This window comes from Myxine glutinosa, chromosome 2 (genome assembly GCF_964187855.1).
Source record: "Myxine glutinosa chromosome 2, kmMyxGlut1.1, whole genome shotgun sequence".
Lineage (NCBI taxonomy): Eukaryota > Metazoa > Chordata > Myxini > Myxiniformes > Myxinidae > Myxine > Myxine glutinosa.
In genome coordinates this window covers 96331636-96355245 of record NC_136262.1, presented here as the reverse complement: position 1 = coordinate 96355245, position 23610 = coordinate 96331636, and the positions used below count along the sequence as shown (strand labels likewise).

Sequence of the window (23610 nt, the reverse complement as noted above, 5' to 3'; positions counted from 1 at the left end):
CCGTTGCCATCAGGGCGAAATCCACGCCGAGGTGGACGGCGTTGGCGCCGGCCCGAGAAAGGCAGTCGGCCACGGTGTTGTCTTTCCCGGCGACGTGCCGGATGTCCGTGGTGTATTCCGACACGGCGGAGAGGTGTCGCTGCTGGCGGGCCGACCACGGCTCCGTGACCTTGGCCATTGCGAAAATCAATGGCTTGTGGTCGACAAAGGCCGTGAATGGGCGGCCCTCCAGGAGGTGGCGAAAATGGCGGACGGCCAGGTACAGCCCGAGGAGCTCGCGGTCGAACGTGCTGTACTTCAGCTCGTTGGGCAGGAGTTGCCGGCTGAAGAACGCGAGCGGCTGCCAGGCCCCGTTCACCCATTGCTCATGGACCGCGCCCATGGCGTAGTCGGAGGCGTCCGTGGTGAGGGCGATGGGGGCATGGGGTACCAGGTGGGCCAGCAGCGTGGCGTTGGCGAGGGCCCGTTTCGCGCCGGCAAAAGCCGCGTCCATGTCCGTGGACCAGACGACGTCGTCCTTCGCCGGCTGGCCTCGGAGGGCGGCGTACAAGGGCCGCATGAGTTGCGCCGCTTGGGGCACGAAGCGGTGGTAGAAGTTCACCATCCCGAGGAACTCCTGCAGCGCCTTGACGGAGCGGGGGCGCGGGAAAGCGGCGATGGCCTCGACTTTGGCCGGCAGCGGCACAGCGCCGTGCCGGGTGATGCGGTGGCCCAAAAAGTCGATCGTCGCTGCACCAAAGTGACATTTGGCCGGGTTGACAATCAAGCCATGCTCGCTGAGGCGGCCGAAGTGCGTCCGGAGGTGGAGGAGGTGCTCGGCTCTGGATGTGCTGGCGACGTGGATGTCGTCCAGGTAGGTGAAGAGGAACGGCAGGTTGCGCAGCATGCCGTCCATCAGGCGCTGGAATGCCTGCGCCGCGTTTTTGAGGCCGAAGGGCATCCGGAGGAACTCAAAGAGGCCGAAAGGTGTGATCACGGCCGTCTTCGGGATGTCGGCCGGGCGGACGGGCACCTGGTGGTACCCCTGAATCAGGTCCACTTTAGAAAAAATGGTCCGCCCCGCCAACCGGGCGGAAAAATCCTGGATGTGCGGGACGGGGTACCTGTCGGGGGTAGTGGCGTCGTTGAGGCGGCGGTAGTCGCCGCATGGTCGCCATCCGCCCCCCGGCTTCGGGACGATGTGCAACGGCGAGGCCCAGGCGCTGCCGGAGCGCCGTACGATGCTGAGGCGCTCCAGCGCGTGAACTCGGCCTTGGCGACGGCGAGTTTGGCGGGGTCGAGACGGCGAGCCCGGGCGTACACCGGCGGGCCCATAGTGGGGATGTGATGCTCGATGCCGTGCCTCACCGCGATGGCCGAAAACGTCGGCCGCGTGAGGGCCGGGAACTCCGCTAGGAGACGTGCGAAGTCGTCCGCCAATGGGAGGGCGCAGGAAAACTCGGTGGGTGCGGCCCGGCTCAAGGCGCACGCCAGGGAGCTGAAAGTCTCGGCGTTGACGAGATGCCGGCGTTTCACATCTACCAGCAGCCCGTGGGCGCACAAGAAATCGGCCCCGAGCAAAGCCATGGGGATGTCCGCCGTCACGAACTCCCAGTGAAAGAGCTGGCTGCCGAAGCGGTGGGCGACGGTGCATGGGCCGAAAGTGCGGATGGCGGAGCCGTTGGCCGCGACCAATGGGGGGCCGCAGACGGCGGCCCGCCTGTCCTCCGCTGAAGCGGGAATGACACTCAGCTGGGCGCCGGTGTCGCAGAGGAAGCGCCGCCCCGACGCTCGGTCCGCGATGAACAGCAGGTTTCCGGAACGGCCAGCGTTCATTGCTGGGAGGGAACGCCGGCTCGCCCGTTTCCCGGGGTCGAACGTGCATGGGGGTCGGCATGATCGGGCCTGCCGCCCGAACCTGGCGTGGAAATAGCACCAGGCCGGGTCCGGCGGGGGCTCCGGTCGACGCGTCGGGACCGGCGACGCGGCGTCGCCGCTGCCAGTCGTGCCGGCCCGGCGGTCTCCAGGAAGGAGACTGCGTCGCGGGCGTCGGGCGGGTGGGCGGGAAGGCTCCCGGCCGCCACCCCGACGAGCTGGCTCGCCGCTCCGGCGAGCTGGCTTGCCGAAGCGGTCTGGTCGGCCTCCTTGGCGAGGTCGCGGGGGTTTACGATGGTCGTACCTGCCAGGGCGACCCGTACCGGGGCCGGGAGCTGGCGAAGAAAGAGCTCCTGAAACAGGAAATCCGAGGGGTGCTCGCCGAGCAACGCGAGCATGTAGTCCATGCGCTCGGACGGGCGCGTATCACCGAGCTCCGGTAGGTCGAGCAGGCGTCGTGCGCGCTCAGCTGGGGAAAGGGCGAACGCGCCCAGCAGAAGTGCCTTGATGGCGTCGTACTTGCCGTCAGCGGGCGGGTACTGGAGGAAGCTCAGGCAGCGGGCGGCGGTCGCGTAGCCGAGCGCGGCGACCACGTAATGGTAGCAGGTGGCGTCCTCCGTGATGCCACGCAGGGCGAATTGGGAGTCCACCTGCGCGAACCAGACGGCGGCATGTGCTTCCCAGAAGGTGGGCAGCTTGAGGGACACTGCGGTGTCCATTGCCGTGTTGCAAATTCGGGGTCACCAGTGAAGGAGTCCGGACTCCAGCAGAATACGGATAAAAGGATGGCAAGGCACAAACTCGTCCGAGAAGATGTTTATTCGTAAAACCAACTCGGGAACACTAAAAAGCCCGTTTATCGGGCTGCCTTATAAAGCAAAACCAAAAACCGAAACCCAAACCGAAAGCCACGCCTCTCAAGCGAGGCGTGCTTCGGTGGTCACGTGATCCACAGGTGTAGCTCATTATACCCGCACGCGGCACGCTTTGGCGGTCACGTGACCAGCCACTCTGGCGCCGTGGATCCCCGCCGGTGACGTCACCGGCTGGAGCAAGGAGATTCTGATGCCGGTCTTGCTTGGGGGACCCATGGGTCGCTACAAGGCCACCATACTTTCTGACTAAAAGGCCACGATACTTTCTGACTAAAAGGCCACCATACTTTCTGACTAGAAGGCCACCATACTTTCTGACTAGAAGGCCACCATACTTTCTGACTAGAAGGCCACCATACTTTCTAACTAAAAGGCCACCATACTTTCTGACTAAAAGGCCACGATACTTTCTGACTAAAAGGCCACCATACTTTCTGACTAAAAAGCCACCATACTTTGACTAGAAGGCCACCATACTTTCTGACTAAAAGGCCACCATACTTTCTGACTAAAAGGCCACCATACTTTCTGACTAAAAGGCTACCATACTTTCTGACTAGAAGGCCACCATACTTTCTGACTACAAGGCCACATACTTTGACTACAAGGCCACCATACTTTCTGACTAGTAGGCCACCATACCGCTAACAGAGTAACTGCTTTGTTTTGACAATATATTGATGTCCCTTGTGAGGAACAACTCTGCGACTGCCATGAACTATATTATAAGGTCGTTTTTCATCACTCGTTCGTTTCTGGTATTCTCATGACGATATAAATGTGAATGGGAGTTTAGAGGCATTGACTAAATTTCCAATGATGTTTTATCAGCAGCAAAACTATCAAATTTAATTTAAAATTTTGATGTGATTAGTGCAACATTATTACCCTCGCCAGAGGAGATGGTATTACTTTTGGGCCCGTTTGTCTGTCTGTCTGATTGTTTGTTTGTTTGTTTGTCTGTTTGTTTGTTTGTTTGTTTGCCCATACAGAACTTGAGTACGCTTTTCTCCGCAACCGTTGGTCCAATTGGCAAGAAATTTTCACCATCGGAGGGCCTCCTGTATAATTTTACAATGATAATTACGACGTCACAGGTCAGGTGGTATGTCACCATCTTGGAAAAACTGAAAAACTTTCCACCTCTATATCTCTGAAACCGCTCATGGAAAAAACTGAAACATGGCTCATTGTCAAGTACACCCCATGGGAAACAACATATATTATTGATGTTGTCGTCGGTGCTTTCATTATTACGTCAAAATTAGACAAGTAGAATGCTTCATTTCATCAGTTTGAAATTTCTTTAGCATGAATTGCACAAAAATTGTATGGGACAATGAAATTGATGACGCCATCGGTCACGTGGTTCGGCAGCCATATTGGATTGAACATAAATTTATGTCATCAATAAACCGCATAAACACAACAGCTAATAAACACCACACAAACGCGTCCTGGCGAGGTTCTGCAATCTCTGTTTGCTCTTTCTTGTTTTTTTATTGCATTGTGAGACCATCGAGTAACATACAACTGTTATTTATATACTTTCTTTTGGCAGAAGCCATTTGATGGTCATTGTTGGCAAATATGACCCATGCTGCAACTAATGCTATGCTGAAGACAGTCACGTTGCTGAAAGGAAATGTTACATCAGCTGATATTCTGGAGGGAAAGTTGAATGCAATGCTACAGGTAAGAACAACGGTGTATAATAAGCAGACAACTGTTCTTCATGGTAAAATTTCTCAAAATATTCAAACATGGTACATGGACGAACAAAACAGTTTTCAACTTCATATCCTTTGGTGACCTTATGAATGAGACATTTATGCTTCACGGAATATGGAAATAAAGAAATAGTAATTTCCAGGTATTTGCTTTTGCCATTAGATATACTAGCAGAGTACCCATCCTCTGGATGAGTCGAACTTGTGCATTACTTCCTGAAAAAGTATAGTCTGTGTTTTGCAAGAAGACTATAGAGCTTCTGGTGGTGTGCATCTAAAAGGTTATACATGGTTTAACTCTAAAGGGTACATTCCAATAGTAGTTAGGGTCTGAAGGGACTAAGGGGTTGAAAAAGTCTAATCTCCAAAGGAAGTAAATGTATAAGGGATCTATTGGGATCTAAAGTGTCTGAAAAGGTCTAAGTGGTCGAAAGCTCTAAATAGTCAAGGGTCCAAGCAGTCTAAAAGGGGTCTAAATATGTCCAACATGTCTGAAGGGATGTAAGGGATCTAAAGAGAGGCAAGAGACTTAAAGGGTGTAAAGGTCTAAAGGGTGAAGGGGTCTTGAGTGTCTAACAGGGTCTAAAAGGTCTTAAGAGGTCTTAAGAGTCTAACATTGTCTATAGGGGGTCTTTAGGGATTTTAAGTCTCAACATTCACTTTTGAAATGAGGAAAACAGGCGTGAATAATGTTGATACTGTGGCGTACACGAAAGCCCACTGGCGTGGTGACATCATTCCGCGCACCAAGTGGGCGGCGGCCACGCCCGAGGGGTAGGCGTGGCCTCAGGATATACACTGGGCGCGCAGCCCGGAGCGCACCAGTGCTACAGTGACCTCTTTGGAATAAAGAACTATAAACTTACCGCGTTGTCCGCTTCCTCCTTGGTAGCAAGGCACGCGCGTAGCACCGCGTGCTTCATTGGTGACCTCCGACATTTGAGTCAGCCATCGCTGACTACCCGAAACCACCGCAACAATGGCTACCAACGCGGTCTCCATCAAGCTCCCCGAATTCTGGGAGTCACAAGCCGAAGTTTGGTTCCTGCAGGCGGAAGCCCAGTTCCGACTTCGAGGCATCACGGTGGACAAGACCATGTACTGCCACGTGGTCACCGCCCTCGGGCCCGGCACGGCCACCCATGTCGTATTGGTCCTAAGGGATCCACCTGCCGACGGCAAGTACGAGGCGGTCAAGCGTCTCCTCCTCGCCACGTTCGGCCTTACGGTGGACGCACGGGCCGATCGCCTCTTGGACCTCCCCAAGATCGGGGACATGCGACCGTCGGTCCGTATGGACCATATGCTGGCGCTCATGGGCGACGAAACCCCGAACGCTCTATTCCGGGCGTTGTTTCGACGCCAGCTGCCAGCACGAGTCCACCTCGCTTTGGCTGGTTCCGCGTTAACGGAACCCCGTGTGTTCGCTGCTGAGGCCGACAAATACTACGCGGCTTTGGACACGCAGGCGAGTCTTGGCGCGGTTGCCGCTCCCGAGGCTCCCGAGGCTTTCCCCGATGCACCGCACCTCGTGTCCGCCGTCATGCCCCGCCCACCACCACCGCCGCCGCCGCGAAGAAAACCGCGGCCTCCGACGCTGCAGCTGCCCGCCTGGTGTTTCTTCCACGCCAAGTTCGGCCACGAGGCTCGGCAGTGTCGCCCGCCGTGCTCATTCGGCGGGTCAGGAAACGGGCGAGCCAGCGCTCGGTGGCAACGGTGAGCGTCGGCAATTCAAACAGCCTTCTGTATATAACGGACACCTTGTCCGGGCGCCGTTACCTGTGCGACACGGGGGCGCAGGTGAGTGTCGTTCCTGCCGGTACGTCCGACAAGCACACCGCAGGCCGAGGTCCCGCGCTGCTTGCGGCCAATGGTACGTCTATACGCACGTACGGAAAACGCTGTCTCTCCCTGCGGTTCGGAGGTCAGGTTTTCCGTTGGTCGTTCATTATGGCCGACGTGCCCATGGCACTGCTCGGCGCGGACTTCTTATGTGCTAATGGCTTACTGGTCGATGTAAAGCGCAGAAGGCTTGTCCAGGCTGAGACGTTCAGCTCGCTCGCGTGTGCGCTGCCCGCCTCGTTGAGCAGCTCACAGAGTGGCTCACCGAGTGGCTCGCCGAGCGGCTTGCTGAGCGGTTCCATTCCGGCCAGGTTCATCTGTACGCTTCCGGCAGCGGACGAATTCGCCCGCCTCCTCGCGGGTTTCCCGGCCCTCACGCGGCCCACCTTCTCGGCAGGGACCGTCAAGCACGGGGTGGAACATCACATCCCCACCGCCGGTCCACCGGTCTATGCCCGGGCACGCCGCCTCGAGCCGACGAAGCTCGCCGTAGCTAAAGCGGAGTTCGCTACGCTGGAGCGGCTCGGCATCGTGCGGCGCTCCGAGAGCGCGTGGGCGTCCCCGCTCCACATCGTGCCCAAGCCCGGCGGGGGATGGCGACCGTGCGGGGACTACCGGCGCCTCAACGACGCCACCACCCCCGACCGCTACCCCGTCCCCCACATCCAGGACTTCTCCGCCCGGTTGGCGGGGATGTCCTTCTTTTCAAAGGTGGACCTCGTACGCGGCTACAATCAGGTCCCTGTCAGGCCGGAGGACATCCCGAAGACGGCTGTCATCACGCCATTCGGGCTTTTCGAATTTCTACGGATGCCTTTCAGTCTGAAAAATGCGGCTCACGCGTTCCAGCGCCTCATGGACAGCGTCTTGCGCGGCTTGGATTTTTTGTACGTCTACCTGGACGACATCCTCGTCGCCAGCGCGTCCCGCGAAGAGCACCTTCGTCACCTCCGCATGCTCTTTGAACGTCTGGGCCAGCGCGGCCTGATCGTGAACCCCACCAAGTGCCGGTTCGGTGTCGCTGAAATCGACTTTTTGGGGCACCGCGTCACCAGGCACGGGGCCGTCCCCCTACCGGCCAAGGTGGAGGCGGTGAAGGGGTTTCCGCGCCCCTGCACGATCAGGGGGCTCCAGGAGTTCCTGGGCATGGTAAACTTTTACCATCGGTTCCTGCCCCGCATCACCCAGCTCCTGCGCCCCTTACACGAGGCCATTCGAGGGAAGCCGGGCAAAGGTGACGTTACCTGGACCGAGCAGATGGATGCGGCGTTCTCGGGCGCGAAGCTCGCCTTGGCCAATGCCACCATGCTCGCGCACCCGGCGCCCGATGCACCGATCGCCCTCACCACCGACGCCTCGGACTACGCAGTGGGCGCGGTGCACGAGCAATGGGTGCGTGGTGCTTGGCAACCGCTGGCGTTCTTCAGCCAGCAGCTTCGCCCGCCCGAACGCCGGTACAGTACCTTCGACCGCGAGTTGCTCGGGCTCCACCTGGCGGTCAGGCACTTCCGCCATCTGCTCGAGGGCCGTGCGTTCACGGCCTTCGTCGACCACAAGCCGCTGGTTTTCGCGATGGGCAAGGTCGCCGAGCCGTGGTCGGCCCGGCAACAGCGTCACCTCGCGGCCGTGTCCGAGTACACGACGGACATTCGACACGTCGCGGGAAAGGACAACCCGGTGGCCGACTACCTTTCCCGGGGCGTCGCCAAAGCAGTCCACCTTGGCATCGACTATGCCCGGATGGCGGCGGACCAGGTCGCCGACCCCGGGGTCCAGGCCTTGCGGACCGCCGTCACGGGCCTCCGCGTCACCGAGGTGCCCTTCGACGGCGCGGGCACGGCCCTCGTTTGCGACGTCTCCCTCGGGCGGCCTCGCCCCATCGTGCCCGCAGGCTGGCAGCGCCAGGTTTTTGACGCCATCCACGGCCTGTCCCACCCGGGCACGAAGGCCTCCCAGAAGTTGGTCGCAGACAAGTTTGTCTGGCATGGCCTCCGGAAGGCCGTCCGCGGTTGGACCAGGACGTGCCTCACGTGCCAGCGCGCGAAGGTGCACCGGCACACCCAGGCCCCCTTGGCCCCGTTTACGGTGCCGGAACGTCAGTTCGACCACGTGCACGTGGACCTGGTGGGACCTCTGCCCCCTTCGCGGGGTTTCACCCATGTCCTTACCATGGTGGACCGCACCACCCGGTGGCCGGAGGCCGTGCCTTTGGTGGCGACGACGGCGGCAGACGTCGCGCAGGCGTTCATCGCCACCTGGGTCGCCCGGTTCGGCGCCCCCTCGGACATCTCGTCCGACCGCGGCCCCCAGTTCACCTCGGAGCTCTGGGCCACGGTCGCGCGGGGGCTCGGGGTCCAGCTGCACCGAACCACGGCCTACCACCCCCAGGCCAACGGCCTGTGCGAGCGATTCCACCGCTCGTTGAAGGCCGCGCTCCGGGCCACCCTCCGCGACGGCGGTTGGGTCGACAGGCTCCCCTGGGTCCTGCTGGGCCTCCAGACGGCGCCCAAGGAGGACCTGCGCGCATCCGGGGCGGAGTTGGTCTTTGGACAACCGCTGCGGGTGCCGGGCGAGTTCCTCCCCGACCCCACGGCACCTTGGTCCGCGGCGCAGGAGCGTTCTGCGCTGCAGGAGACCGCCCAGAGGTTCACCCCGGTGCCGACGGCGCACCACGGGCACCCTCCTACACACGTCGCCCCGGAGCTCTGCACTGCGGAGTACGTCTTCGTCCGGCACGACGCCCACCGGACACCACTGCGGCCCCCGTACGACGGGCCTTTCCACGTGCTGGAGACCGGGGTGAAACATTTCACCCTGGACATCGGCGGCACTCCTGACCGGGTCTCCATAGACCGCCTCAAGCCGGCTCACCTCGACGTGGACCACCCACCGCCGGTGGCTCGGCCCCCGCATCGGGGCCACCCCCCTGCGGGCGGACCCCCGGCACCGCCCAGCACCGCAGGCACGCCGCCCCCCGGTCCGGAACCCATCCCGGGTACAGCCGGGGGCATCCCACCTGGCATCCCTGCACCCCGGACGCCGCCGGTCGCCAGAGGGCGCTTCGGCCGGGTCATCCGTTTGCCCCGTAAACTGGCCCTCCAGGTGCGCGGGAATTCTGGGGGGGCGCGTGTGGCGTACACGAAAGCCCACTGGCATGGTGACATCATTCCGCGCACCAAGTGGGTGGCGGCCACGCCCGAGGGGTAGGCATGGCCTCAGGATTTACACCGGGCGCGCAGCCCGGAGCGCGCCAGTGCTACAGTGACCTCTTTGGAATAAAGAACTATAAACTTACCACGTTGTCCGCTTCCTCCTTGGTAGCAAGTCACGCGCGTAGCACCGCGTGCTTCAATACCAAATTATATTTTGCAAGTTGGATATTTTGCCCTCTTTTTAGACAAATTCAACTTCTGCCACCTGAAGTTGCACCACCATTTCACGGTGGGCTGTATATGTAGCTCAGAGCTTTGGCTGAGTGAAACCAAGAGTGGAACACAATTAACCTTTTTAACCCTCTGGAGTCTACAAGCTGATTCTATCGGCTTCACGCATGCGCCAAAATGTCTCCAAGCCGAATTTATCGGCTCTTACCGCATTCAAATTTACCGCACAATTACCGCCTCCTGGATTCGATGTGTGTGTAATGGTTTAATAGTAGACTCCAGAGGGTTAAAGTCCATGAAATCATTTAAATTTATAGATTAACTTAAACTTTTACCGTCACTGGGGACGGGTACTTTTGCTAGCACAAAATAATAGTAAAAGGGAGGTGAGGTGAAAGGAATTGGTGGGATAAGTGGCTGGTTTCATTTGTTTTAAAAAGAACCTCGCTCTGGACTGATTCTGATGTAACATACCCATTACAGAGCGTAGGTGCTGCAAAAGCAGTTTCTTGGCAAGGGTTACATTGGGTGGTTTGCCATTGCCTTCCCAGCAGTAGTTTGGGCAGGAATATGTAATTTGCTCAGGGTGCCAGGAATAGCTCAACTATTCTTCATGGAGGAGATTGTGGGATCTTTAACGTCCACCAACTAATGTTGGCAGATGGAACATCCGTTTAGTATCCATTTGAGGGAGGCACACACCTTCATGAAACACCGTGCTAGTGAAACACCAATATGACAGTTTATAGCTAAATAATATACAGTGCCCTCCATAAGTATTTGAACTGAAGCCAAATTTGTTATTGTTGCTATATACTCAAGAAATTTGGATTTGAGATCAAAATATGAATATGAGGCAATAACAGAAGGTCAGCTTTTATTTATTGGCATTTCTATGTATACATGTTTTACTATTGAAGAACAATAGCACTTTTTATGTTCAGTCCCCCCTCATTTTAGGTAAGCATAAGTATTGGAACAAATGACAGACGTTTCTTGTTGCTCAGGTGTTTCTTGTTGTTCAGGTGTTTCTTGTTGCATTGATTGTTCACACGTAAAAGAGCTGTGAATGTCTAGTCTTGGTTTTAGCCTTTGCTTTTTCCTTGGGAGTCTGCCTTTGGATTCAGAAGGCATAAACCAACATGAAGAACATGGAACTAGCTATGAAAGAAAAGCAGGCAATTTTGAAGCTGATATAACAGAATAATACATTTAGAACCATAGCACAAACATTGGGCAGAGCAAATGCAACAATTTGGAATATCTTGAAAAAAAAAAAAAACACGAATGTACTTAGGAATAGACAACAGCCAAGTCGGCCAAGGAAAACAGCTGCAGGTAATGACAGAAAAATCATCAGAGCTGTGAAGAAAAACCCTAAAACAACTGTCAGTGACATCCCCAACAACCTCCAGAATGCAGGGGTGAAAGTATCACAATCTACCATTTGCAGAAGACTTCGACAGCAGAATTACAAAGGCTACACCACAAGATGCGAACCTCTCATCAGCACCAAAAATACAAAGGCCAGATTCGAATTTGCCAAGAAGTACAGATGTGAGTCAGTGAGTTCTGGAACAAAGTTTTATGGACAGATGAGACCAAGATAAACCTTTACCAAAGCGATGGAGAGGAGAAAGTGTGGAGAAAGGAAGAAACTGCCTATGATCCAAAGTGTACTACTCATCTGTGAGGCCTAGTGGAGGTAGTGTCATGGCTTGGGCTTGCATGGCTGCCTCTGGAACTGCCTTGCTCATTTTTATCGATGATGTAACAAATGATGGCAACAGCAGAATACATTTTGAAGTGTACAGAAACATTTTCTGTCTATGTACAAGAAAATGCCTCCAAACTCATTGGGTGGCACTTCACCATGCAGCAAGACATGACCCAAAACACACCGCCAATGCAAGCAACTAAGGAGTTTATCAGGGGAAACACATGGATTATTTTAGACTGTCCAAGTCAATCTCCTGATTTAAATCCAATGTAGCATTAATTTCACTTGCTGAAGAGGAGACTAAAGTTAGAAACCCCCAAAACAAACAACAACTGAAAATGGCTGCAGTAAAGGCTTGAAAAGCATCTCAAAGGAAGATACAAAGAGTTTGGTGATATTAATGGGTCACAGGCTCGATGCAGTTTTTGCATGCAAGGGATCTGCAACCAAATACTAACTATTAAACGACTTTAATTTACTTTAAGTTAATATTGTTACGGTCCGCGGATAAGATGTTGTTTGCCGAGCGGAGGCGCCGCGGCCGAACAGTTTTTCCCCGACTAAACCCGATTCACCCAGACGTTGGCCGTATCGCGCCACAGCTATTCAATATGGAAAAGTCTAAGACGACACGGATGTGAAGAAGAAGCAGACAAAAAGAAAGGTTTGAAATACAATTACTATTTATTACTATTTACAGGCTCAAAGTAACCAAGGAGAAGGAAAGATAATAAAATAATATACAGAAGCTTTTAGAGACACAGGGAAAATACTAGCTTATACAGACTTAATTGACTACCCAGGACAGCACAAACAGAACAAACTCACGTACGCAAATGGGGAACTTGCAGGCAGGAATGGCTGGAAAGGAGAGGAAGATCCGGAGCTGGCAGCACGATCCGCGCGTTGGGCAGCCGCTGTTCCTTCGCGGCCCTGCTCCAAACTGCCGTCCAGGCCCCAAACGGCTGTCGAGTGTTGCTGCTGGGGACGCTGCCGCTGGCGAGCAAGGTGACGAATAGCAGGCTTTTGCGCTTCCCTGGATGATCTCTGCTTTTGGACCTCACAACTCAGCTCTTGTCATAGCTCATCTCTCTTCTCAGCTCATCTCATAAAAGCTCATCTCCCTTCTCAGCTCATCTGCTTTGCACCACCACGCAGCTCAGCTCAGCCTTGGACCTTTTTGCCACTCTCTGCTGGTCACCCTTGCGCGCGTGCTTTTATCACGCCTCCGGCGATTAAGCCGCCGGCCTTCAGGACACGCCCCTCGGTGTGCTCACCTCGGCCATGGTTGGTCGCGCGACCCTCTGGCTCCGCCCTTGATGACGACGGGCGGGCACGCCTTTCTTCCCCGACCCTGCCTCGTGGCCAATGGCAGCTTTGGAGGGGATGTAATTGCCAAATTGAGGCTTGGCCATTACGAAAGGGGAAATGGAGGTTTTTGGGAATGGGAATGAAGGGAATCTATCTCTTTTACTTGGTGCAATGGAGTGTCATGTTACTGGAAGACAAGGCCTTACTCTAAAACACATAATAAAGATATAAGCTACTGAACAAGGGTTTTATCGTGTCCTTCAATGTGGTGTTTCATGGAATTAACTACCGGGACGCCCTTTTTACCTTTACACAACTCTGGAGGCAGGAGGGGCCATAATCAACAATGTTACACAGCAATTTCCAATACAATACACACAATCAAAAACATACAATCCTCATATCCGCAACACTGCACCCTCCTCCTCTTAGGCACGTCCCGGGCCTATAACTTTAAGTTAGTGTGACACGTAGGTGTAGTTCCCTCTACTTTTAACCTGACCCTGAGTGCGACAGTTTTAAAACATAGATAAATGTGTCCCGCTGCTCCATTGCACCCTGCCTAACAGACTCACGCCCACAGTTAACCGAATTGCGGAATGGTCTTCAAACTACACACTGACGGTGGGGAGCATTATTTACAATTGACGCTACTTTATTTACAAAACGCAACCCAGGACCTGTGATTGTTCTTTCTGGGGGGGAGACAGTCTGCTCTGCATCGACGCACCATGAAAGCACCCAAAAACGCACCAATACACCCTCAGGCACCAATCGGTGCACAGTCATCATTGTTCACTCAATGTTCAATAATAAAAAATAAAATCAACAACCCATAACCCTGCAGGTGGTCTCTTGCTCTTCGGCTCCCTCTGCTGGCTATTATTATTTCTTCCAGTTGTTGTCTTTTCTTTTGCTGACGGCCTATTTGTATTAAAACTTGCACCCAACGTGTCCATTTTTATTTATTTATGGCCCACAGGGGCTGACTAGTGTGGTTCACCTGTGGGGCATCGGTGCCCTGTGGCCAAGGTCCGCCAGCAAGATTTCGGGCCCTCATGGCCGGTTCCAGCAGAGGGGCCACGCCCCAACCCATGGGGTCCATAAGTGGTGCTCGGCCACAGACATGTGGTCCATAATGTGGTGCATCGATGCAGACAGCTGGTTCTGGGAGTTCCGGGCGCACAATGGCGGACTCACGCATGCTCCCCTCGGGGCCCAGTGGCGCACAGGTCATGTGGGAGACAAAAGGGGGGGAAGACGGATGAGCGAGGGGTAAGGTCACAAGGGTACACATCAATAAGGCAATGCAAGGTGAAATGCGTACGGAGAGCGAAGTGAGAAAAGCTCGTCCCTTCCGTACGTCACCCCCCTGTCACCTACACTACCCTTGCCCTTACCCCATATTTACAAAAATCTACACATTTACAAATTATTCACTACTGTCACGTCTTCCCCATATTTCTTCTTTTCCAAATTCGTTCCCACAATCCCTCTATTTCAAAATTTGCCATCACCAATTCATCATCAATCCTCATAAGGAGGAAGAGATGGAACAACAAAGCACAATGTCACACCCACGTCATGATGCGTCTCACAATCCAAAACATTTGCACATAAAAATAACAAAACAACCTGGCATGGTGTGGAGGTACGTCATCCCAGGTGAGTGGATGTAGATGGTGCGAGGAGACTTCAATCCTAACTATCCTCTAAATGACATTAACACACTTTACACTACCCGGGGTCTTTCCCTGCCAATCCATTGGCCATCTTACACTATGGGTTCTAAAAACCAATTCCCATTGACCAAACTGTGGTGCTTCTCAATTTGGGGTCTCACTCCCCCGATTCATCTCCCGGTGCCCTTGCACAATTTCTGGGCTGAGACGTGTAGCTCTCCCAGCAGGCCTACCCACCTGCACACCTCCACCACTGCAGTTGCCACCCGAGCTTACCTAGCTCCTCACCCTAACCTAACTAACTGGGGAAGGCCCCTCCTGGCTCTGTCACCCCTTGGTGCCCTCTGGCACTGGGCTACCCGGGTCCGTCCTCCGGATCCTCAGGCCCCATCCACAAGTACCGGCTCCCAGAGCCCACCTGCGGCCTCACCTGGCCGACATCCTCACAGTGGTGGAGTGCCCAAACCAACTACACACACTAACAGGCTACACGCCCAGCCATTTCCACAACACTAACGCACCCATCCAATCACCATTCTTCCACCCGCACCACAGATGCCAATATCCAACCACAATTTACCTATACCCTCTACCTAACACTTACACTACCCGCCCCGGGTATTCGTGATGGGGGTCCACTCTTCCCCCATTCACACCTTCGCACCATCCACTCCACTCCACAATTTCCATCATACTCACTCCACGACCATCCATTCCAATACCCCATATATTCCAGACCATTTATTCCATACACCTGTATTTCACACAACCATTCTCCATACACCTGTTGTTGCACACCTGTGCAATCATACCTGGTGCCACCTGCACCCTCCTTCCTTCCTGGACCATTTGGTCAACACAACACACATCACCATCACTCCCTCATACACTGCTCCATCCACCTGTTCAGTTGCACACCTGTGCAATCACACCTGTTCAATCACACCTGTTCACCATACACTTCCAATCCTCAAACACACGGCATCATCTCATCTAACTACTCCCCTCTGAAACTTGCGCTTCCCAGTCGCCCCTTTAAACTATTGCGCTCCCTCGTCATTATCATCCACACTAATCTACCTACGTCCCCACTACAGGTATCATTGTCACTAACTAATCTTAACGTTACCTAAGGTCATCTTCTAGGTCCCTACGCATTAAATCCTAACCCTCCCGGGCTAGTTTTCGCTGCCATAAACCCCATAAATCTAGTGCTCCTTTGCCCTCGGTGTGAGGGATGACAGAGTTGCCATCCCACCACATCGGGGATCTCTCACTATAAATTTTGCTCGTCCAAATTCAACAAATCAAAAATTTGTCAATCATCTGCCAATCACTGTACCATTACCAATCATCACTCTGCCAATCCTTTGCCAATCATCAAATTTTGCCTTTTTCTAATTTTGGGTCCAAAACACTAACCTCATCACCCGTCTACTTACTAGATCCTCTCGGTGCGCCAATTCACTTCTAAAGCTCGGCTTCGTACAGCCGAGCAATGAATGCGGGTTCTTTGGTGCCGGCGGCTGGATGCGTCCGACACTCGGTGCAGGGAAGGACGCTTACCCGGGCCGAGATCCCACGCACCACCTCGGCACGGAGCCATCCCATGGCCCGATCTCGACCTGCCGGAACGCCTCAACAAAAGGGGGTCGCCATGACGACCCTTCCTATCGGGCTGCCCGCTCCACCTAGTGGAGCACGGACGCGGCCGTTCCAAACGCGGCCCAGCGTGGATCACCTACGGCGGTCCTTTCGAACCCGCCGTGGTTCGGATCCCCGCTGGTCCTCGCGGCACGCGAAGCTGCCCGACGCGCACCGAGGGCCCGATTCGGCTAAATGTCGTTCTAACCGCTAACCCGGTTACCATCGATGCCTCACCTGCATGCTTACACGCATACGCTACCCCTTTCACCCTCACTGAGCTCGATGCTCCAACGCCGCCCGTACACCCCGCATACTTTGTCATTGCATTCGTTCTTTCGCTCACAGACTTGGTCACACACCTGACCACCGAACACCTTGGCACACACTCGTCGTTCGCACACCTCACCAACACACCTCTTCGCGCCCCCTCCTCGGTCACCTCCTCTGTGACAATCACAGGTGTGCTCTCACTCGCACACCCAACCACGTGCCTCATGACCAATTCCAGTGTGCATTCCCACACACGCTCTACCCTTCCAGGTGTGCATCCTTCCATTCCAGGTGTACATCCTCTCTCACCTGTCACAACCAACTCACGCTCCATGTCACTCTCACTACTTTCACCACCACTCTTGACAGCGCACTCACCCTTACTCTCGACAGCGCACTCTTTCCTCATGCACCTGTCCGTTACACACCTTTCTCGTGCACACTCTTGCGCACACTCTCCCGTTACTTCCTCCGTAACACTCGCCACAGGTGTACACTTTCTTGTTACATCCTCTGTAACACTCCTCACTACGCGCTTCCATGTGCTCCCTTGCACACGCGCTACGACCGACTCACTCTCGACAGCACACTCACTCCTCGGCGCGCACTTTTTCCTCACACACCCCAGAGTCGGACATTCTCGCACACCTCCTCCTTCGCACACCGTACCTGTCGCACACTTCACCAACGGCCTCTCACGAACACCCGGATCCAAATCAACCCCCAAGCCGGCTGAAGCTTTCCTCACACCATATACATTTCCGCGTATATCGTCACCTCGGTACCTCGTCGTCGCACCTCCTCTGCCACCTGCAAACTCTTTATTTGGTTAGTGAGCCAACCATTATGAGTTGAGCACCGACCTTGTACATACTCCATCACTTCCTCCCTTATCTCCTTTTTAGTTTCCCTCCGTCTCTTCTTAATTTCACTCACCTCTTCTTCCACTTCCTCTAATTTTTGCTTCACCTCTTTTATTTCCCGGTGCGTCTCCTCAAGTTCGTCCTCTAAGGCTACCGTGACCGTCTCTATGTGCATCCTCACCTGCCGGTCCTTTGTCTCCATTACCTCTGTCACCTCGTCCAACCTCATTGTCAGTCCCTCACGTACCATCTGACATTGCCTCTGTGTCGCTATCAAGTCATTTTTTATGTCACTCTGTGTTGCCTTTAACCCTCCTAGTACCGCAGTATTCCTTTGTACCTGCTCCACTAACTCCGTCTGTCCCACCGTCAGCTGTTCCACCTCCTCCGTCAGGTCTTCTATTCCCCCCTGTAACCTAGCCGTTCCATTTCTCACCTCTTTCTCCATACGCTTTTCACCTCGCTTTACCTCCTCGCGTACCCCCGAAACCTCCTCACTTACACCTCGTCGTATCTCCTCCTTCATCTCCTCCCTCTCTTTTGTAGATGCCACCCTCATCTGTCCCAATTCATCCCTCTGAGCATCCAATTTGGTTTCTACCCCGATTTTCACCTCCTCTATCTGCTCTCCCATTTGTTTAATTTATCGGGCGGATTGCTCCCCTATTTCCCGCAATTTGCCTTCCATCCTATTTTCTAACCCCATTAACCCATTTTTCACCCCCTCTATCCCATTGTCTAACCCCTCAAATTTATTGTCTAATCCCTCAAATTTGCTGTCTATCTTCCCTATTTGGGCACTGGTACCCCTCACTTCGTCCCTCATTACCCCCAATTGCTCACTCTGAGCATCCATCCGGTTCCCCATTTGTCCCATAAGGGCCCCCATCATTCTGTTTTCCATTTTTTCACTATTAGCCCTCGCTTCGTCCCTCATTTTGTCCATAAGGGCCCCCATTTGCAGGAAAAAAAGGTTCGAATCCACCAGCGGCGCTGCTACGGTCGCGGGCGCGGTCGCCGTGGCCATGTGCGAGGCGCCATTTTGCGCGCCCGTAACCTCGTGCGCGAGAGCTCCATTTTGTGCGCCTGATACCCCCTCAACCATATTGCCAATGTTCTCCTCCTCTCTTTCATCCACATACATTTCCCCGAGGTCCTGGGTCAATTCTACCCCGTCTATCTCTCCCACCGACATCCCGTCGCCTTGACCAGCCATGGCGCGATTTCAAAATTCGGGTTTTGTAAAACAAAAGCAATTTCGGTACTTTGTAATTTTGAGCGCGTTAAACGCTTCAGGTCCGAATCCGACACACCTGACACCAATTGTTACGGTTCGCGGTTAAGGATGTTATATTTGCCGAGCGGAGGCCCCGCGACCTCACAGTTTTTCCCCGACTAAACCCGATTCACCCAGACGTTGGCCGTATCGCGCCACAGCTATTCAATATGGAAAAGACTAAGACGACACGGATGTGAAGAAGAAGCAGACAAAAAGAAAGGTTTGAAATACAATTACTATTTATTACTATTTACAGGCTCAAAGTAACCAAGGAGAAGGAAAGATAATAAAATAATATACAGAAGCTTTTAGAGACACAGGGAAAATACTAGCTTATACAGACTTAATTGACTACCCAGGACAGCACAAACAGAACAAACTCACGTACGCAAATGGGGAACTTGCAGGCAGGAATGGCTGGAAAGGAGAGGAAGGTCCGGAGCTGGCAGCACGATCCGCGCGTTGGGCAGCCGCCGTTCCTTCGCGGCCCTGCTCCAAACTGCCGTCCAGGCCCCAAACGGCTGTCGAGTGTTGCTGCTGGGGACGCTGCCACTGGCGAGCAAGGTGACGAATAGCAAGCTTTTGCGCTTCCCTGGATGACCTCTGCTTTTGGACCTCACAACTCAGCTCTTGTCATAGCTCATCTCTCTTCTCAGCTCATCTCATAAAAGCTCATCTCCCTTCTCAGCTCATCTGCTTTGCACCACCACGCAGCTCAGCTCAGCCTTGGACCTTTTTGCCACTCTCTGCTGGTCACCCTTGCGCGCGCGCTTTTATCACGCCTCCGGCGATTAAGCCGCCGGCCTTCAGGACACGCCCCTCGGTGTGCTCACCTCGGCCATTGTTGGTCGCGCGACCCTCTGGCTCCGCCCTTGATGACGACGGGCGGGCACGCCTTTCTTCCCCGACCCTGCCTCGTGGCCAATGGCGGCTTTGGAGGGGATGTAATTGCCAAATTGAGGCTTGGCCATTACGAAAGGGGAAATGGAGGTTTTTGGGAATGGGAATGAAGGGAATCTATCTCTTTTACTTGGTGCAATGGAGTGTCATGTTACTGGAAGACAAGGCCTTACTCTAAAACACATAATAAAGATATAAGCTACTGAACAAGGGTTTTATCGTGTCCTTCAATGTGGTGTTTCATGGAATTAACTACCGGGACGCCCTTTTTACCTTTACACAACTCTGGAGGCAGGAGGGGCCATAATCAACAATGTTACACAGCAATTTCCAATACAATACACACAATCAAAAACATACAATCCTCATAGCCGCAACAATATGTTCCAATACTTATGCTTACCAAAAATGGGGGAACTCAACAGACAGGGTGCTGTTGTTCTACAATAGCAAAACATATATCCATAGAAATACCAATAACTAAAAGCTGACCTTCTTTACTCTTGCCTCATATTCATCTTTTGATCTCAAGTCCAAATTTATTGAGTATATATCAATAATAACAAATTTGACTTCACTGCTCCAATACTTGTAGAAGGCACTGTATAGGTTGAGATTTGAACGCAGACTGGACTCGCTTACTCGCTATACATTGCAGGCATTATGTTTACTACACCAACAATAGAGGGTTCCAAACTGGGTCCAACACACATTTTAATACAGCACTGCATAATATACTTTATTACTCATATTCATATTGATCATATTCACCCATATTGAATCTCTTTTTATTGTTGCATCTCGCACAATTGTAAGGTACTCGTCAAAAAGTTTCCTTGTATTTCTACAAAAAAGGTTTTTAGTTAAATATTTAGTCAAAAAAGTCTGGTATTTAGTTTGTTTTTCCTCCAAAAAGTTCTGTGCAAAATTTCAGCTTTTTATTCAATGGGAAAACTGCACGTCGATGAGAATAATAGAGTTCAAGCAAGTTTTCTAAAAGCAAAATGTTTGATGTTTAACTTTTTAACTTTTCTATCAGGATGAGAGAGACGCTTTCATTGTGGCTGACATGGGGGAAATTCTGCACAAACACCTGCGCTGGCACGAAGCTCTACCTAGGGTGGCTCCATTCTATGCTGTAAAGTATAACGACAAACCACCTGTTATCAGGACTTTGGCCTGTTTGGGTGCAGGTTTTGACTGCACCAGCAAGGTGACTTTGCCTCTCATCATACCGCTTATCTTCACTTCTCATATCGGGATCGATGAGAAGTTCTTACAATCAGATTTCCCCACAGAATGAAATCGACCTGGTGCTGCAAAATGGAGTGATTCCTGAGAGGATAATATTTGGTAATCCCTGTAAGAAAGCTTCACACATCAAGCATGCTGCTGCACGTGGTGTCCATACCATGGTCTTTGATTGTGAGGATGAGTTGGAGAAGGTGGCACGGATTCATCCTACTGCTAGGTACGCACGTCTCTTCTTGCACTCTTGTGTGTGAATGAATGAATGATCGTTTTAAGGCCATTTTCCCCACTAGAGCGGGGGTTAGCCTTGCGGGCCCCATGACAATCATGGTTCCCTGTTTGAGGCAATGTTTTTATGGCCGGATGCCCTTCCTGACGCCAACCCTTGGTCACGCTCTTACGATGCGCAGGGATACAGTGTACCTATTCTAAAACCGGGGTACACACCGTGATTATTCATTCCAGCAAGCTGGTACTCAATTTGCCGACCTCGGAAGGATGAAAGGCTGAGTCAACCCCCCTGGCGTTAATTCAGCGATCGACCGGGATTCAAACCCAGGATCCTTGGATCCCAAGCCGGCACCCTGACCGCTAAGCCAACACCAGGCATCCAATAACTTCTTGTGTGTAACGGTGGAATTTGCAAGCATGGGAAAACCTGATCATAAATGCTGAAAGCATAACAAAGTTTGCTTTTTTTTTGTCAAAAAGCCAATCAGATGCCAACAACAAGGAAATAGAGACTGGAATTAAAATGCATTAAACAGACTTTTTCCACCTTTATTTACACATCGTAGCCCACAACTTCCAAGTGAAAAAACAAATTATATTCTCTTGGTGGTACCATACACCTTCCATTTAATTATTTTCTTGACTGTGCTCCAAGGAATATTCAAGGCCTTTGGAATGTTTTGTACCCATCCACTGATCTGTGCCTTTCCACAACTTGATCCCGGAGGTCTTTTGAAAGCTCCTTGGTGCTCATGGTTGAGTCTTTGCTGTGAAATGCAATACCCAGCAGAGGAAACCTACAGGCACAGCTGATTTTATTTTGAAATAATCAGAATCACGACAGTATGTCACTTAAATTGGTGTGCGATTTTGAAGGTGATTGGTTACACCTGAGCTAATTTACAATTGCTATTTTAAGGGGGTGGACACTTATCCAACAAAGATATTCTAGTTTTGTATTTTTAATTAATTTTCTGAAATTTGTACTATTTGTTTTTCACTTGGAAGTTGTGAGTTACGATGTGTAAATAAAGGTGGATAAAGTCTGATTTAATGCAATTAAATTGTAGGCCATAAGGCAACAAAAGGTATATGTTTTGAAAGGGGGTGTAGACTTTCGTTAGGCACTGTATGTGTGTGTGTCTGGGGTTCGATCTCTTAAGAATTTAAACCTGGCGATGTCAGAGTTTCCGCTCAGCAAGATGTAAAGCCAAATCTGGCTCAAGCGTGCTAAATCACACTCAAGGTTGCTGTTATTAATTTAATTTGCACACAAAGAAAGCAAATTGTGACTGGCTCTGGCAAAAGCAGACACTTGGGGGCAAAAATCAAAATTGAGATTTTGATAACATCCGATTCCCCATGCTTTTCTCTTTCATTTGATATATACATTATGTTAATTGGATGAAAATTAACGAAGTTATGGTATTTTAATGACAATTATATTTTCATTTAAACAATGGGGATAATTAGGTTCAAAGTTCACAATACAGTTCACACGCACAAAGAATGTGCACACGTAGAGCTTTTCATTCACACCAAACATGTATGTCAGGGATCTCCTTCGAATTACGATGTATGGCTCGTAGTAAAACATCTAAATTTCGCGATCTTCGTGACTTTCTGAGCACATTTTGAGAATGACATTTTCGATTCTTCGTCGAATTTCACAACTTTTCTGTTGTTTCTTGGAAAAATGTTTTGGTGCATAATAATCTAGAGAAGTTACTCTTTCTACCCATATACAAATCTCAATTTTGTCCGTGTGGTCATATTTTGACTCTCTTTGGCTCTTTCTCGCTAAGAGAAATGCCCCCAAGTGTCTGCTTTTGCCAGAGACAGTTACATTTATTCTGTATTTCATTTGATCACACTGGAGGTGTGTTTGCACTCAAATAAGCACAAAGAATAATAGGTAAATACAGGTGGAATAAATTAATCAAATTGCCTATTGCGGTGGCAACACTTCTCGGATCGGGTTCCACGCAAAGTATTGACATGGGCATTGAGGAAGTTAGGAGTGGAGGAATGGTTGATCAGAGTAGTGATGGCAATGTACAAAAGAGCATGCACAGCTGTAAGGACGAAGGACGGGAACAGTGGTGAGTTTGAGGTGAAGGTGGGAGTGCATCAGGGGTCAGTACTAAGTCCACTACTATTTGTAGCTGTGATGGAGGTGCTGGCTCAGAACGTAAAGGAGGGTTTACCGTGGGAGTTGTTGTATGCAGATGATCTGGTGTTGATTGCGGAAAGTATGGATGGACTGAAGGAAAAGATGAACACGTGGAAGGAATGTATGGAGACAAAAGGTCTGAAGGTGAATATCGGAAAGACGAAGGTGATGGCAAGTGGTAAAGCATGTGGTGAGGTGGAAAGAACTGGGAAGTGGCCCTGTGCTGTGTGTAGGAAGGGTGTCGGAGTGAACTCCATTCAGTGTACAATGTGCGCTGAGTGGGTTCATCAAAAATGTAGTGGTCTGAGAGGGTCATTAACCAGTGTGGCAGCTACATTCAAATGTAAGGTGTGCACAGAGGGAGCTGCAGATGGAGGAAATGTTGAGTTGGATCTTGGAGACGGCGTGAAGCTGGAAGGTGTGAAAACATTTTGCTACCTCGGAGACATGCTGAATGGAGAAGGTGGATCAGACTCGGCAACGGTTGCTCGAGTGAGATGTGCATGGAAGAAGTTTCGGGAATTGAGTGGCGTGCTGATGATGAGGGGAGTGTCGTTGAAGCTGAAGGGAAAGGTGTATGCTGCATGTGTGAGAAGTGT

General features: G+C 52.1%; 1 protein-coding gene across 5 annotated transcripts in view; it reads left to right on the top strand.

Moving 5' to 3' along the window:
• Window positions 1-23610, top strand: part of LOC137421551 (ornithine decarboxylase) — an 81441-nt gene that overhangs the window by 25403 nt on the left and 32428 nt on the right. For all 5 annotated transcript variants that reach the window (XM_068107718.2, XM_078771321.1, XM_078771320.1 and 2 more), the window contains 3 exons: window positions 4291-4424; window positions 20396-20569; window positions 20655-20827. In XM_068107718.2, coding sequence (XP_067963819.2) covers window positions 4320-4424; window positions 20396-20569; window positions 20655-20827 — 452 coding nt within the window. In that variant the 5' untranslated portion in view covers window positions 4291-4319. The remainder of the gene's footprint in view (window positions 1-4290; window positions 4425-20395; window positions 20570-20654; window positions 20828-23610) is intronic.